This window comes from Rhododendron vialii, chromosome 9a (genome assembly GCF_030253575.1).
Source record: "Rhododendron vialii isolate Sample 1 chromosome 9a, ASM3025357v1".
Classification (NCBI taxonomy): Eukaryota; Viridiplantae; Streptophyta; class Magnoliopsida; order Ericales; family Ericaceae; genus Rhododendron; species Rhododendron vialii.
The window spans coordinates 37,353,588-37,366,339 of record NC_080565.1 but is presented as its reverse complement, the minus strand read 5'-3'; the positions used below and the strand labels follow the sequence as shown (position 1 = coordinate 37,366,339).

At 40.1% G+C, this 12,752-nt stretch overlaps 1 protein-coding gene and 1 pseudogene across 1 annotated transcript; both read right to left on the bottom strand.

The window, feature by feature from the left end:
* LOC131302036 (pentatricopeptide repeat-containing protein At2g41080-like) lies at positions 1-2,125 on the bottom strand (annotated as a pseudogene).
* Positions 2,126-3,712: 1,587 nt separating this feature from the next.
* Positions 3,713-12,146, bottom strand: LOC131299865 (probable LRR receptor-like serine/threonine-protein kinase At3g47570). The gene is made up of 4 exons (XM_058325439.1): positions 12,104-12,146; positions 5,497-8,511; positions 4,417-4,855; positions 3,713-3,999 (listed from the first exon to the last, which is right to left on the bottom strand). The coding sequence occupies exons 1-4, from the start codon at positions 12,144-12,146 to the stop codon at positions 3,975-3,977; spliced, it is 3,522 nt and encodes a 1,173-aa protein (XP_058181422.1). The 3' UTR covers positions 3,713-3,974.
* Positions 12,147-12,752: the final 606 nt, after the last annotated feature.

The window sequence follows — 12,752 nt, the reverse complement described above, 5'->3', positions numbered from 1 at the left end:
GTTTGAGTAGCTACAAAATGAGTGCGAAATCATTTCCCAAAAAATTGTCCTTCTGAAGAAGAAGAAATTAAACATATAATAGTAAACAAGTTGAAAAACCAGAGTGACCTTTCCCTACCAGTAATCGCCACAAGAACATGTCCCATTTTTGAAATGGTGAAACCTACTAGCATCTCTAAGAACAATTTCCCGGTTTTTAATCTCCGATATATGCTTGATTGCCTCAAGGCAGTCACCAAAAACACGCAAATTCTTCATCACCCGGATTGGAAAACCCTCTGGGGTGTTCATCAGAGCAAACCCCATGGCCAACTTTTCGCAGTGGTGTGCCAAGTTGTATTCCTTTTCCTCGGCATCCATGTCGTGCAAAACAGAGCCAGTATCAGGCACATAGCCCCTTAGCTTCATTTCCGAAGTCAATTCTTTCAAGTATAAATCAATCTCCATCAACTGTGGATGGGATTCATAGCCCATACAAAATTGGTGAACTTGGTTCTTCACCTCAAACCAGCTGATACCTGGTTCCTTCTTCACCCTCCTGTCTCCAATCGCTTTCCTCACTTCCGAAACATCCTTCCATCTTTTAGCTGAGGCCTAAGTACTAGACAAAAGCACGTACGAAGCTGAATCATGCGGATCAAGCCTAAGAACTTCTTCAGCCATCCTTTTTGCCATATCAGCGTTTTTATGGATTTTACAGGCAGATAATAAAGTCTTCCATATAATAGTATCTGCCTTTACAGGCATAGTTCTTACGAAAGATTCTGCTTCCTCCAAACGTCCGGATCGCCCAAGGAGATCAACCACACAAGTGTAATGTTCTAGTCGAGGATCCAATTTTTATTTCTCTACCATCATCTCAAAGATTTCAATTCCTTTATCTTTCAATCCACAGTGACTACAAGCATAAAGCAAACTTAAAAAAGTAACATCATTTGCCTCCAACCCTTCTTGATCCATCCTATTGAACAACTCGATGGCTTCCTTTCCCTTCCCATGAAACCCATAAGCAGCAATCATTGAGCTCCACACGACAACATCAGCTTCTTCACTTTCTGAGAAGGCATTTACAGAATCGTCCAAACACCCACATCTGGAGTACATACTAACCAGTGAACTAATTACACTCGCAACCCTGCTATAGCCAGTTTTAACAGCCTCCGCATGAATGTGTTGGCCTTGGCCAAGTGTTGCCAACTCCGAACACGAACTGATTACGCTCACAAACGTAATCTTGTCAGGCGTAAAACCTGCCATTTTCAACTTATTGTATTGGTCCAAAGCTCCCTCAGAAAATCCGTTTTGAGCTCTTCCTGCGATCAGAGTGTTGTAAGCAACCACATTCGTTACAGGCATTGCCTCGATCACTTTCTCTCCTTCTCCCAAACTTCCAGACTTCATGTACATGTGAGCCAAAGAATTCCCAACAACCGAATTCAACTCCAACCCGCATTTCACCACATACCCATGAACCTGCCTACCCGAACTCAAATCTTTCAAACCAGCACGGCCTTTAAACACACTCCCAAGAGTGAACACGTCCAGCATAAACCCCAAACTACGCATTTGGGAAAACAAACTCAACCCCTCTTCGTTAAACTCGAACTGGGTGAGACCCATAACCATCACACTCCACGCCGCGACATTCCAATTGGGCATTTCATCAAACACCTAGCGCGCACTCTCCAAATCACCATTCTGCACAAACCCACCTATCAAAATGTTGCAGGAAATGACGTTCCTCCTGGGCATTACATCAAACAGCTTAACGGCAAATCTCAGGTCTCCTATTTTGGCGTAAGCGTTGAGGAGATAGTTGGTGACAGACTTGTCCGTGGCACAACCAGACGTGACGATCAACGAATGGAGCTGCTGGGTGAGGGAAAGTGATTGGGTTTGAATGCATGATTTGAGGAGGAGAGAGAAGAAGAGAGGGTCTGACCATATTTCTGGTCGGAAGGCCTCGAGTGCCTGTTTGAGGCGGCCTTTGGAGCAGAGGGTTGTGAACTCGGTGGGCACTTTGGAGGTGTTTGTGGTGGAGAGACGACGAGGGGTTGGAGTGTGCTGCGAAATGGAGTAGCTGAGAGGCCTAAGATGAGAAGAGTACTTATCCATGCATATTGGGTTTTGGTGGGATGGGTTACGTAAAAATTGGTGGTCTGCTAGTAGTATTTGGAGTAATTTTTACGGGTAATTATTTGGTACTTTAGGTATACCGAGAATATTGAATAATTTTTTAATTTTTATGCCACGCCTTATTTGAAAATTGTGGAAAGCTAGGGAAAGAAAAGAAAAATAATGAAGAAGGTAAGTGTGTCATGTTAGAGCATCCTAATTGGGCTCAATAAATTTAGACCAGATTTAACCTCAAAAATCACTTTTGGGAAGTAGCTAGTCATTTTTATATAATTATACAAAATCAGGCTCTTTAGTCTCACTCACTGCTCAATTAAATATTCAAACTCATTCCAATAAATTATTCAATCCATCCTAAGAGAGGAGAGAGAGAGGGAGAAATAATAAAATAAGAAGAAGTGAGTGAATAGTGATCAATCTAATTAGACTGGTCACTGTAACAAATGTCAAATATGAAATTGCTTTGTTGAGGCTGATTTTGTGGGATTTTGTAATATTTAGCTAGCTAAATATAATTTGTCAAAGGTTTTATTGAGCCACTGAGGATGCTCTGAGACTAGAGAGAGAAATTTACTATTCCTTATAATCTATTTGGTCCTTTTCTCTTCTTTTTCCTCTAAAACCAAAACTGTTTTAATATTAACAAAAATAATTTTGGCATTATCTCTTCTCAAACCAGAAAAGAGAGAGGAAACCTTTTAAGCTTTTCTTTATTTTCTACAAGTGTACAACACATACGCCTCAACGTTTTTTTTTAGAAAGTACATGCTCCTCACTTCTAGACATTTATTATTCCCTTCATTCCAAATTGCTCGCCCTTACAAAAATGTGCAATTTTTCGGATTGGAAAATAAAGTAGCTTTTTCCATCAATTTTTTGAGTTTCTTTACACCAAATTAAAGTATTTCACGAGATCTTTAATATGGTGCACAGAAATTCAAAACAAATTATGCACGAAAATAGTTTACTTTCTAGGCAGAGGCGGTTGAATCAAGTGGCTCACGTTGGGCAAGATATTGGGGGAATAGATGTACTTGGAATTCCTCCTTTATGCATGGCTGTTAAGCTCCTTCAGAGTGTTTCTCATTAGACATTAGGGCTCTGTTTGTTTCGATGTAAAATGTTTTACCATATAAAATATTTTTCATGTAAAATATTTTTTTAGAAAATAAACTTCAAACTTTTTATTTTCCGGTGTTTGGTTGACTTGACACTTGAAAAATACCTCCAAAAATGGACAAAATAGTGTAGAGAGGGAGAGGGGTCTTAAACGGTGGAAAGATCTTAGAATATTGGAATTGAACGTGGATCAGGACTGACGATATAGGAAATTGAGTAGTGAGAATTGCAGTAGAAGGTAGCAGATTCATTCCGGAAAATAACTTACGGAAGATTTGAAGGTTAGTCATTTTCATCCAATTCATAAAAAATGTTTTACATGTAAAATATTTTCCTTATTTTTTACACAACCAAACACCGGAAAATAGGTAAAATATTTCACAAGAAAACATTTTACGCCCAAACAAACGGAGCCTAGAGTTTACTCTAAAATGTTTCCCCTTTGTTCCGCAAGCCACATAACAGAAAGACTAACAGCAGAATTCACATTAAGACGAAATTCTGTAGACTAGTGCCAAAGAGGCTAAAAGGTACGAGCCAACTACAGAATTCGGAAGTTTAAGACAGGATAACCATTGCAAGGCATGGCCTTATTTGAATACACTTATCAGGATAGTTGTAGATTGAGACATAATGAAATGTAAAGAAGCCAAAAACAGAAATTAAAGCATACGGTAGTATCAGTAATATGGCAAGGAATATGCAGCATCAACAAGTCTTCAAGACCAATTCGACCTTAGGTACCTAGAACAAGAAAAAAGAAATACTTAAGATCACTATACTATTGGATGGGGTATGAATATGATGAAAACATGTTGAAAGAAATAACAAGACCATTAGACTATTAGATGGGGTATGATGAAAATCAGTTTTCTTAGTAAGTTAATTATGAAATTTCTATTTCGGAAGCGCGCCAATGCTATGATATATGGATCCCTTTCCTCGTATTTAATTTTACAGAACAACAAATGCACCGCGAATGGAATTTGCATTTGGTAATGGAGCCATCATGCTTGGATGATAGGGATCATAGCTCGCTTTTGAAAATTCCTACATGTTAATGGTGGAGGATGTGACCACCAACTGCCGAAAAAGCAGTGGTTCTATATCTTAATGAGTGTTCTTTTTCAAGTCACTAAGAATTGAAGGGGTCATATATACCTTCTCGCGATGACCAACAATACTAGTTTATTGCCCCAATGAACTCTGGTTTTAAGAAGAGTGCTACGGATTGCATGTAACTGAGGAACAACGTCCTTGATGTCCAATCGATCTGTCGGCAGTTCTTCTGAACAGGCGATTCCAACCTTAAGTAGTGAAATCAAGCATTCTTGAATTTTTTGACTTCCAGGAGAGCTCTGACTCCGAGTGTTGCTGGTACTTGAGCTTGCCTCCTCCAATATTTCTCTTTGTTGAAATATTGTTGGATCAACAATGTCCGCTAATCCTTCAGCAAGAGACATCTTAACAAAGTTGTGGAGGGTTAGGCTATCACCAAACATGCCATCAGTAGGTCTCTTCCCTGTAAACATCTCCAGTACGAGAATGCCATAACTATAAACATCACCACAAGTTGACAGCTCATTTCCCAAGCCATACTCTGCAATTCAGGCACCACATGAAGGAATGAGAAAGATGACACAGAATTATTCCAACACAAATTAGAAGGAAGTGTAATCTCAGTTGGACAAATTGACATGTTTGAGAAAATGACAACTCTCTACGTTGTGATTTTTAGCTGAAAGAAAGACTACCAGAAAAATAATAAATAGATTTTTTTCCGCTGCCACATTTTCAACTGGTAGCTATGTTTACAGCATTAATCAACTCCCCACAGGGCTTAAAACCATCCAAGCCTTGTCCTACGGAGGCACTTGGCTACATGACTAGGTAGATTCTCATTTTAGAGTATTGGTACTAGTACTACTAGCAACTAGATAATTTGAACCGACTGTTAGTAGAACAAGAGTTCTTTTTTTTTTCTTCTTTTTTCTCTTACTCTCATGAATATAGTGAAAGGAGACAAGCAACAGTTAGTGACACATGTTTAAATTCACTCTTGGTGCCAGATAGAACACTAAGATATTTAGATGTTGCTACATCCTTGCATTTTTGTCACATTAATTATGTCAAACTCGAGTAACTTAGGAATTGCAGAAACGAAGACAGAGGAATTCTTGTAAACTAGAAGGCGACAGGGGTAATGAAAAATGAAAACAAGAGGCTAAGAGGAATATTTACCTGGAGCCGCATAACCAACAGACCCTCTTATGCCAATTGAACTTGACTGATTTGCAGAAGAGCTATAGGTAGCTCCTTGAAGGAATCTTGCTAACCCAAAATCACCTACATGTCCATTCATTTCATCATCTAGGAGAATGTTGCTCGGTTTCAAGTCACAGTGAAGTATTGGGTTTGAGCAATGATGGTGAAGATAATCAAGTGCAGATGCGACATCAACTGCAATGTTTAACCTTTGTAGAAGGCTTAAACTCCTTGGTCCCTCGTGAGAATCATCTTCAATCTCAGTTGGATGCAACCACTTCTCTAGGCTCCCATTGACCATGAACTCATACACAAGTGCTTTGAAATCGTTGCCTTGATAATCGACACTTGAACATGCTGTGACTACCTTTAGAAGATTTCGATGCTTGATGCTCTTTAAGGCCTTACATTCCGAAATAAAGCTCTTGGAAGCACCATGGAATTGAAGGTTTAGTACTTTTACTGCAACAAATTTTCGACCTTCATCGAGAATTCCTTTATATACTGAACCAAAACTCCCCACACCAATCAGATTAGCCGGAGAAAAGCCATCAGTAGCTTTAAGTAGACTTTGGTAGGACAATTGGAGAAGTGGGATCCCTAAAAATTTCGAGAAGGTTGGTTCTCTTGTTTTTCTAAACCAACAAAGATAAAGGAAACAAAACACCATCACTAGTCCTACAAGCCCAAAAGATATGGGAATTACTATTATCATGGTCCGACTAATTGGTTTCCTTCTTGACCCTTTGGAGTTACAATTGGGCAACTGTAATTCAGGTATGCCCCCACAGAGCTTGTTGTTTCCCTTAACAGAAATGGCAGTTGCATTCTTGAATACACCTCCCTCTGGTACGGCGCCCTCAAAATCATTGAACGAGAGGTTTAATTTCTGTAAAAAGGAAAAGGCAATTAAGTAGTCTGGGATTTTTCCTGAGAAATTATTGCGAGAGAGATCCAACTCCTCCATACCTCTCAAAGTAGCCAAAGTTGAAGGGAGAATTCCCCAGAATTTGTTGCCTTCCAAATTTAGTAATGCCAATGTTACACAACTACTGAGAGAACTTGGAATACTACCGACCAGCATGTTCTGAGAAACATCAAGTATTTCTAGATTTCTCAAAGTTCCAATTTCCATTGGAAGGGAACCACTTAAATCGTTATGCGAAAGGTCTAGACTCAACAATGATGAGAGACTGACAACTTCTTTGGGTATGACACCACTGAGATTGTTGTGAAAAAGATATAGCTGCTCCAAAGATTTCAATTTCCCCATGCTTGAAGGGATACTGCCATTCAGGTTATTTTCTGCTAAAGTTAAGGTACTTAACAAAGTTAAATTTGAAATAGATGATGGGATCTCCCCGCAGAATTTGTTCCTCCCGAGAATCAAAATATGCAGGTTTTGAAGCTTCACGATATTACCAAGAATGTCACCACTCAGATTGTTCATCGACATGTCAAGAGCCTGTAAATTGATAAGATTCCCTATCCCGGTAGGAATGGTTCCAAATATGTTATTTTCGACAAAGCTTAGGGTAACTAGATTAGCAGACAAATTGCTAATTGATTCGGGCAACACACCTCCAAAATTATTCTCGCCCAGAGATATGATAGACAACTTGGTGGCATTGGTCAAAGAGCTGAGAAAGCTCAAGTCATCCGCTTCCCCAGTACCGAGATGATTGTAGTCGATCCCAAACCGCTTAAGATCACGCAACTTCTCCAAATGTGGAACTTTTCCAGTAAAGTCATTTTGTATGAAAGCAATATCGTATAGTTTGGTGGCATTAGATAGGGAAATAGGAATAGATCCGGTAAATGAGTTTACACCAACTTCCAGCAGTCGGAGATTAGGAAGAGTGATTCCTAGGTCCGAGGGAAGGCTCCCTTGGAATTGGTTAATTGACAAAAGAATATGAGTCATTCTAGAGAGATTAAAGATTGAGGAAGGAATGGTACCAACCAACTTGTTCATCCCTATAACAAGTTGTTCTAGTTTATTCAACCGACCAAGAGTACGCGGTATATTCCCCGTAATATTATTTTCAGATGCATACAAAGTTATAAGAGATGATAGATTACCAATAGTCGAAGGTAATCCTCCTGTCAGACTGTTTCTTCCAATATGCAACCCCTCGAGCTTGGTTAGGGAACCGAGCACTGGAGGAATTTTCCCTGCCAATTTATTGCTAGAAATTTCAAAGGCAACAAGGTTATAGCAACGAGATATATTGACTGGAATTTCACCGGTAAGTGAATTACTGAGCAGCGATATTTTTTGCAGTCTTTGCAAGCGGCCAAGTTCCGGGGGTATTGTTTGACTGAAGCTATTGTTACGCAACCATAGTTCCCTAAGAAAACTCAAATTTCCAATGTGACGTGAAATGGACCCTTCCAATTTCTGATGGTTTAGCTTCAACACAACAACTCTCTCGTGTCGACGGCCACATGTTACACCAACCCATTCACAAAAGTGGATGGATTCATTCCATGTGTTCAGAGCTCCAGAGGAATCGCCCGTTATTGCAGCCTTGAACGCAAGCAAGGCCTGACTGTCAGTCTCGTTCCCGCCATGCATAGAGCCGGATACACTCGGACAACCAAAATGCAAGCACAACAGAAAAACAACATGCATGAAAGGGAAGAATTGTTTTAACATTGCCATACCCATGTGGAGATAGGAAATGTTAATGCTGCATTTGATGCTACTACTGATACAACTGTGCTTTAATAGAGTGCTGGTGTTATAGTCAAGCTGATATTTGCTCGACCTTGGTAGACTTAAAACCTGCTGAGATGCTGACACTTTTATACAGACCACACACTTTTTCAGCAGCCGTGCACCGCTGTTTTTAAATTTCCCATAGTCCTTCACAACTATTGCCGTGTAGAAAAAGTCCCCACTTTCCAGTGGGAAACAGAAAATTTGGATTGCCTTATTTTCTTTGAACCAATAACACAAGTCAAGTCTTTGTCCAGATTCATCATTTTCTAGTTGAAAACAAAAAAAAAGGAAAATGTAGTGTAAATTAAAGGAACATTGACAGTGAAGAAGAAAAGCTGTTAGGACATATCACATCTGGAATTAGTATAGGTGCCTGAGCCGTTTCTCCACTAATTAGTAATTGATATTGAGTTGGATACTTTTACTTGGAATTTGGATTTTGGCACTCCAACTTTATCCAAAGGCACTCCAAATTTTGTCCTTACAAAAGTATCCTTCTCTCTTTAATCTTCAAGGTCCACCTACCCTCGCTACAAACTAATGAAGAAAAACCATTCCAAGTCACAACCACCTGGAAATTAAACAACATGCAAAACCATTTAGGGATGGCAATATCCCCGTACCCAATGGATACCCGCCCCGCCCCGCTTATTTGGAGGCGGGGTTTACCCAAAATTTCCTCCAATAGGAGCGGGTATGGTGAAGTTTAAAGAAAACCCGCTCGGGTATGGAGCGGGTATGGTTTTTTAATCCCCATCCCCAAATACCCGTACCCGCTCCATACCCACCCCGTGCCCGGTTATATACTTATACATACTATGTATATATTATGTGTACATATTTATAGAAACGTAGTATATATAAATCTTGAGTATTAGTTATATATGTAAATAATTATCTCTTAACTCGGTATTTGCTTGGATTGACTTTTGATGAGACTATTGATTTTTTTCTTACTTTAGTTGTTGAAGAACATAATTTGAATTTTTTTTTTTTTTTGGTTTGGATTATTGAATATTGTGCTTCAACTTTAATTCTCGATTTCTTATTTTTGGATTTGGATATGGATATTTGGGGAAACCCTGATCCCCATCGGGAGGCGGGTTTGGTTCTTTATCTAATATACCCAATGGGGATCTGGGCGGGCAGGGGCGGAGCCACCTTGAGACAAGTGGTGGCGTCCGACCCCACTGCCTTCCAAATTACAATGGAGATAGTTATAGTTTTCACCCCAAAATTGCTTACTTGACCCCACTTTTACATTACAATTTGCCCCAATCCGTTTAAAAGTTTGGAACTTGAGGAAAAAAAAAGGGCAAAGTAAAATATCCACACTTCTCCCCCCAAAAAAAACCCCAAAATATCTACTTAACTCCTTTTTGTTTACCATTTCAACGTTTTTTTTTATACTATCAAGTAGTATGAAACAAAAAAATTTTGTGCTATAGAAAATTGACTCCACTGCCAAGAATTTCTGGCTTCACCACTGGGGGCGGGGATGGGGAAGGACCCTCCAATTGGGGATCGGGTATGAAATAGGGTCCCCCGATCCATATCCTACCCGTTGCCATCCCTAAAACCATTCACAGTCCAAACCATACCGCGAATTTCAACCTCCTGAAAACTCTCAGATTTTTGAAAAAAAAAAAAGAAGTTCCACTGCTTAACAAACCCACTAGGCACTATCTGAAATTGACGGCAAAGAAGGAAAGTCAATTATTCAGTGCAGTTTGGTTTATAGATTCAGTGCAGTTCAATTCAATCGGTCCAGCAGTGGGTAAATTGAAGAAGAAAGGAACTCTATCCTGCGTATCTCCATGCCCATGCCGTTCTTCATCAGTCTCTGCCGTCTATGACCTCTAGTCTTTCTTGCGCATATTCGTCTTTCTTACTTACAACTTTAATAACGAGCGATAGTGGAATTAGGTCCTAATAAGGCTTTCAATAATCAATTACAAGGAGAGGGAAACAGAACAAATAAGCCAAGAACCCGTAACTAGATTAATACATTGAAAATTAAAGCCAAGGACCCATAGTTCTAGCCATGCAGAAAACATGCCAAATTCAGTTCAAGCAGGTAACTGGAGCTTCACATTGTTCATCCAAATTGAACCATGAAAATTACTTACAACAGTCTCCCAGACTGAAGTCCAAAAAACACCACAAAAAACTGCACATGATAGTACTCTATATATGTTCTAGCAGTTTCCTACTAGTTGCTACCAAAAAATGGAGAGTTTCTTTGCACAATTGATTCTCCACAAACAAAAGATCAGGACATCCACCAAACAAGCTCCACCACGCCTATAGTTTTAGTGAGGTATTGATCTCACATTGAGCTGCAAAAAGTAGTTGGAAGCATATATCAATACAAAAGAATAGTTTAAAGCCATCAATATCTTGATAACAGGGGCGGATCTAGAACTTTGGAGCACTGGGGTCAAGTCTTTTGTGTAGTAATTTGTTTCATGAGCTCTAATGGCATGATAATTAATTTCTTTTACTTATATTTTAAAATACTTGCAATACAAATTTCTATTTTGATTTTATTCTTTTTGATTACTTTTTTGGTTTGTTAGGGCTATCATCATTTGGTAAAATTCACTCCTCCGGACTCTCGAAAAATTTAGAGCTGACCTTGTTTGAAAATTAGACAAAAACTTACCTATATATGATATGCCCCTGACTAATTCAAGTTTAGGCCCATGAATCATTTTTTATGGCTAATTCAGTCGGTGTTGCTTCTTTTTTTATGGATAATTAGACAAAAACCATGCATTTTTAAGTTTTTGTTGTTGTGGGCACACGCCTCAAAATTTTCAATTTCCGTCTTAAAAATTGGGAGCGCCCTTTTTGGGAAGCGCGGCGAAACGCTTACAATTCAGAGTCGCCACTCGGATTTTGCGGGGAAACACCCAAGGAACCGAACTTGAAACGCTTGCTACGTGTTTGATTTGAAAAAGGCTTGTAGACTGGACCGTCGTCACCTTCGATATCTGAGGTTCGGGAGCCAGGTTACGAGAGGGGAAGGTTTTACGGCACCCCTCTTACCCGATTCGAAAATCGGTCTCTACTCAGGCATCTTGTAAAACATTTGCATTTTTCTCTCAATAATCATTTTTTAGCCAGTTAGGACAGGGGAATAGTTAAAAGGGAGTAAAACTGTAACAAGTTGTATTTATGTGACAAAAGATGGTGTATATTTGATCTAAACAAGTATAATAGATTGAGAACAAGCACTTGTGAGCATTTTTTAACGGACTGGAGCACGCTGTCCCAGAATGAAGCACGCAAAGGGAGACTATATGCACTGGCCGGGCCACTGCATATAGGGACTACTTGCGTGCGCCATCGGTGTACTGGCGTGCGCCGGAATATCTAAACTCACAGCTCTTTTTCTCAACCCTCTGGGCTCTGGAAGGACCAGTGCACACCCAGGACAAACCATGCAGTTAGTATAGCAGAATAAATGCAGTTACAGGCATCAGAGATGGCTTTAAAGCAGTAAAATAAACAGAACGCCCCATAAACAGTGTGGGGTACATAAACGGAGGCCAAGACTCGAATGTCATGCAAGGGCTAGCCACTGGACCCATTGAAACTGTCGTACGCCAGTCCAAAGACCTCGTACGCCAGTTACACTATGTGGTCAGTGCTTGGCTTTGCATGACCTGGGTTCTGGAACACGACCAGAAGGATCCCAGAGACCCTCTAAAATAGAAATAACAAATGGTAACTACACAGTTCTAAAACACAGAAAGCAGAAAATTGATTCTTAGCATGCTATAAGATGATAAAAGAAAAGCAAGAAAGCAAGAAACAGATGATCAATGATCCCCACGTCAATGGTGCACATACTGCCACAACTGGCGTACGGCTTGTTAGTACCGGCGTGCGCCATTGCTCATTTCATTCGGCTGTTAATATTCTGCCAGCTTGAGGCCAGGACTGGTATTAATTACCAGCCTGGACCTCACTAGCTCCCTTCAGGGTCAGGACAAAGAGTTACACAAAGGTGGTATACCTTTGGCTTTGAGGTTGATAGGACGTTTGAGCCTTGAACTTGATATTTGAGGAATGGATGATGAGTGTTTAAGAGTGAGGGATGTGGGAAGGACTCTCTTACTTACTCTTCCAAAGGGTGGAGAAAAGAAAGCAAGAAAGCCAAAAGGGAGAGAAAGAAACTTGGAGAGTCTTAATGTGTGTAATCTCTTGCAAATGAATGCAAATGGGTGTATTTATAGCCAAATGGGTGACTGAGAGAGGAGTAATCAGTTGGGTTAAGGGGCTGGTTGAGTTAGGAAGGGAGCCTCCCATGCATTTAATGCATGGGACTAGGTGATGGGAGATGTAGGAGAGAAGGGGGAACGCCTCTGCAGAGTATAATCATCAGGGGACTGTGGACTACGTCAGGGTGGCCACAAAAGTCTCGAGCACGTGGTTGAATAGTGATGGTTGACCGACTTTTGACTAGCGTGCGCCTATATTGTACTTGCGTGCGCCGGTG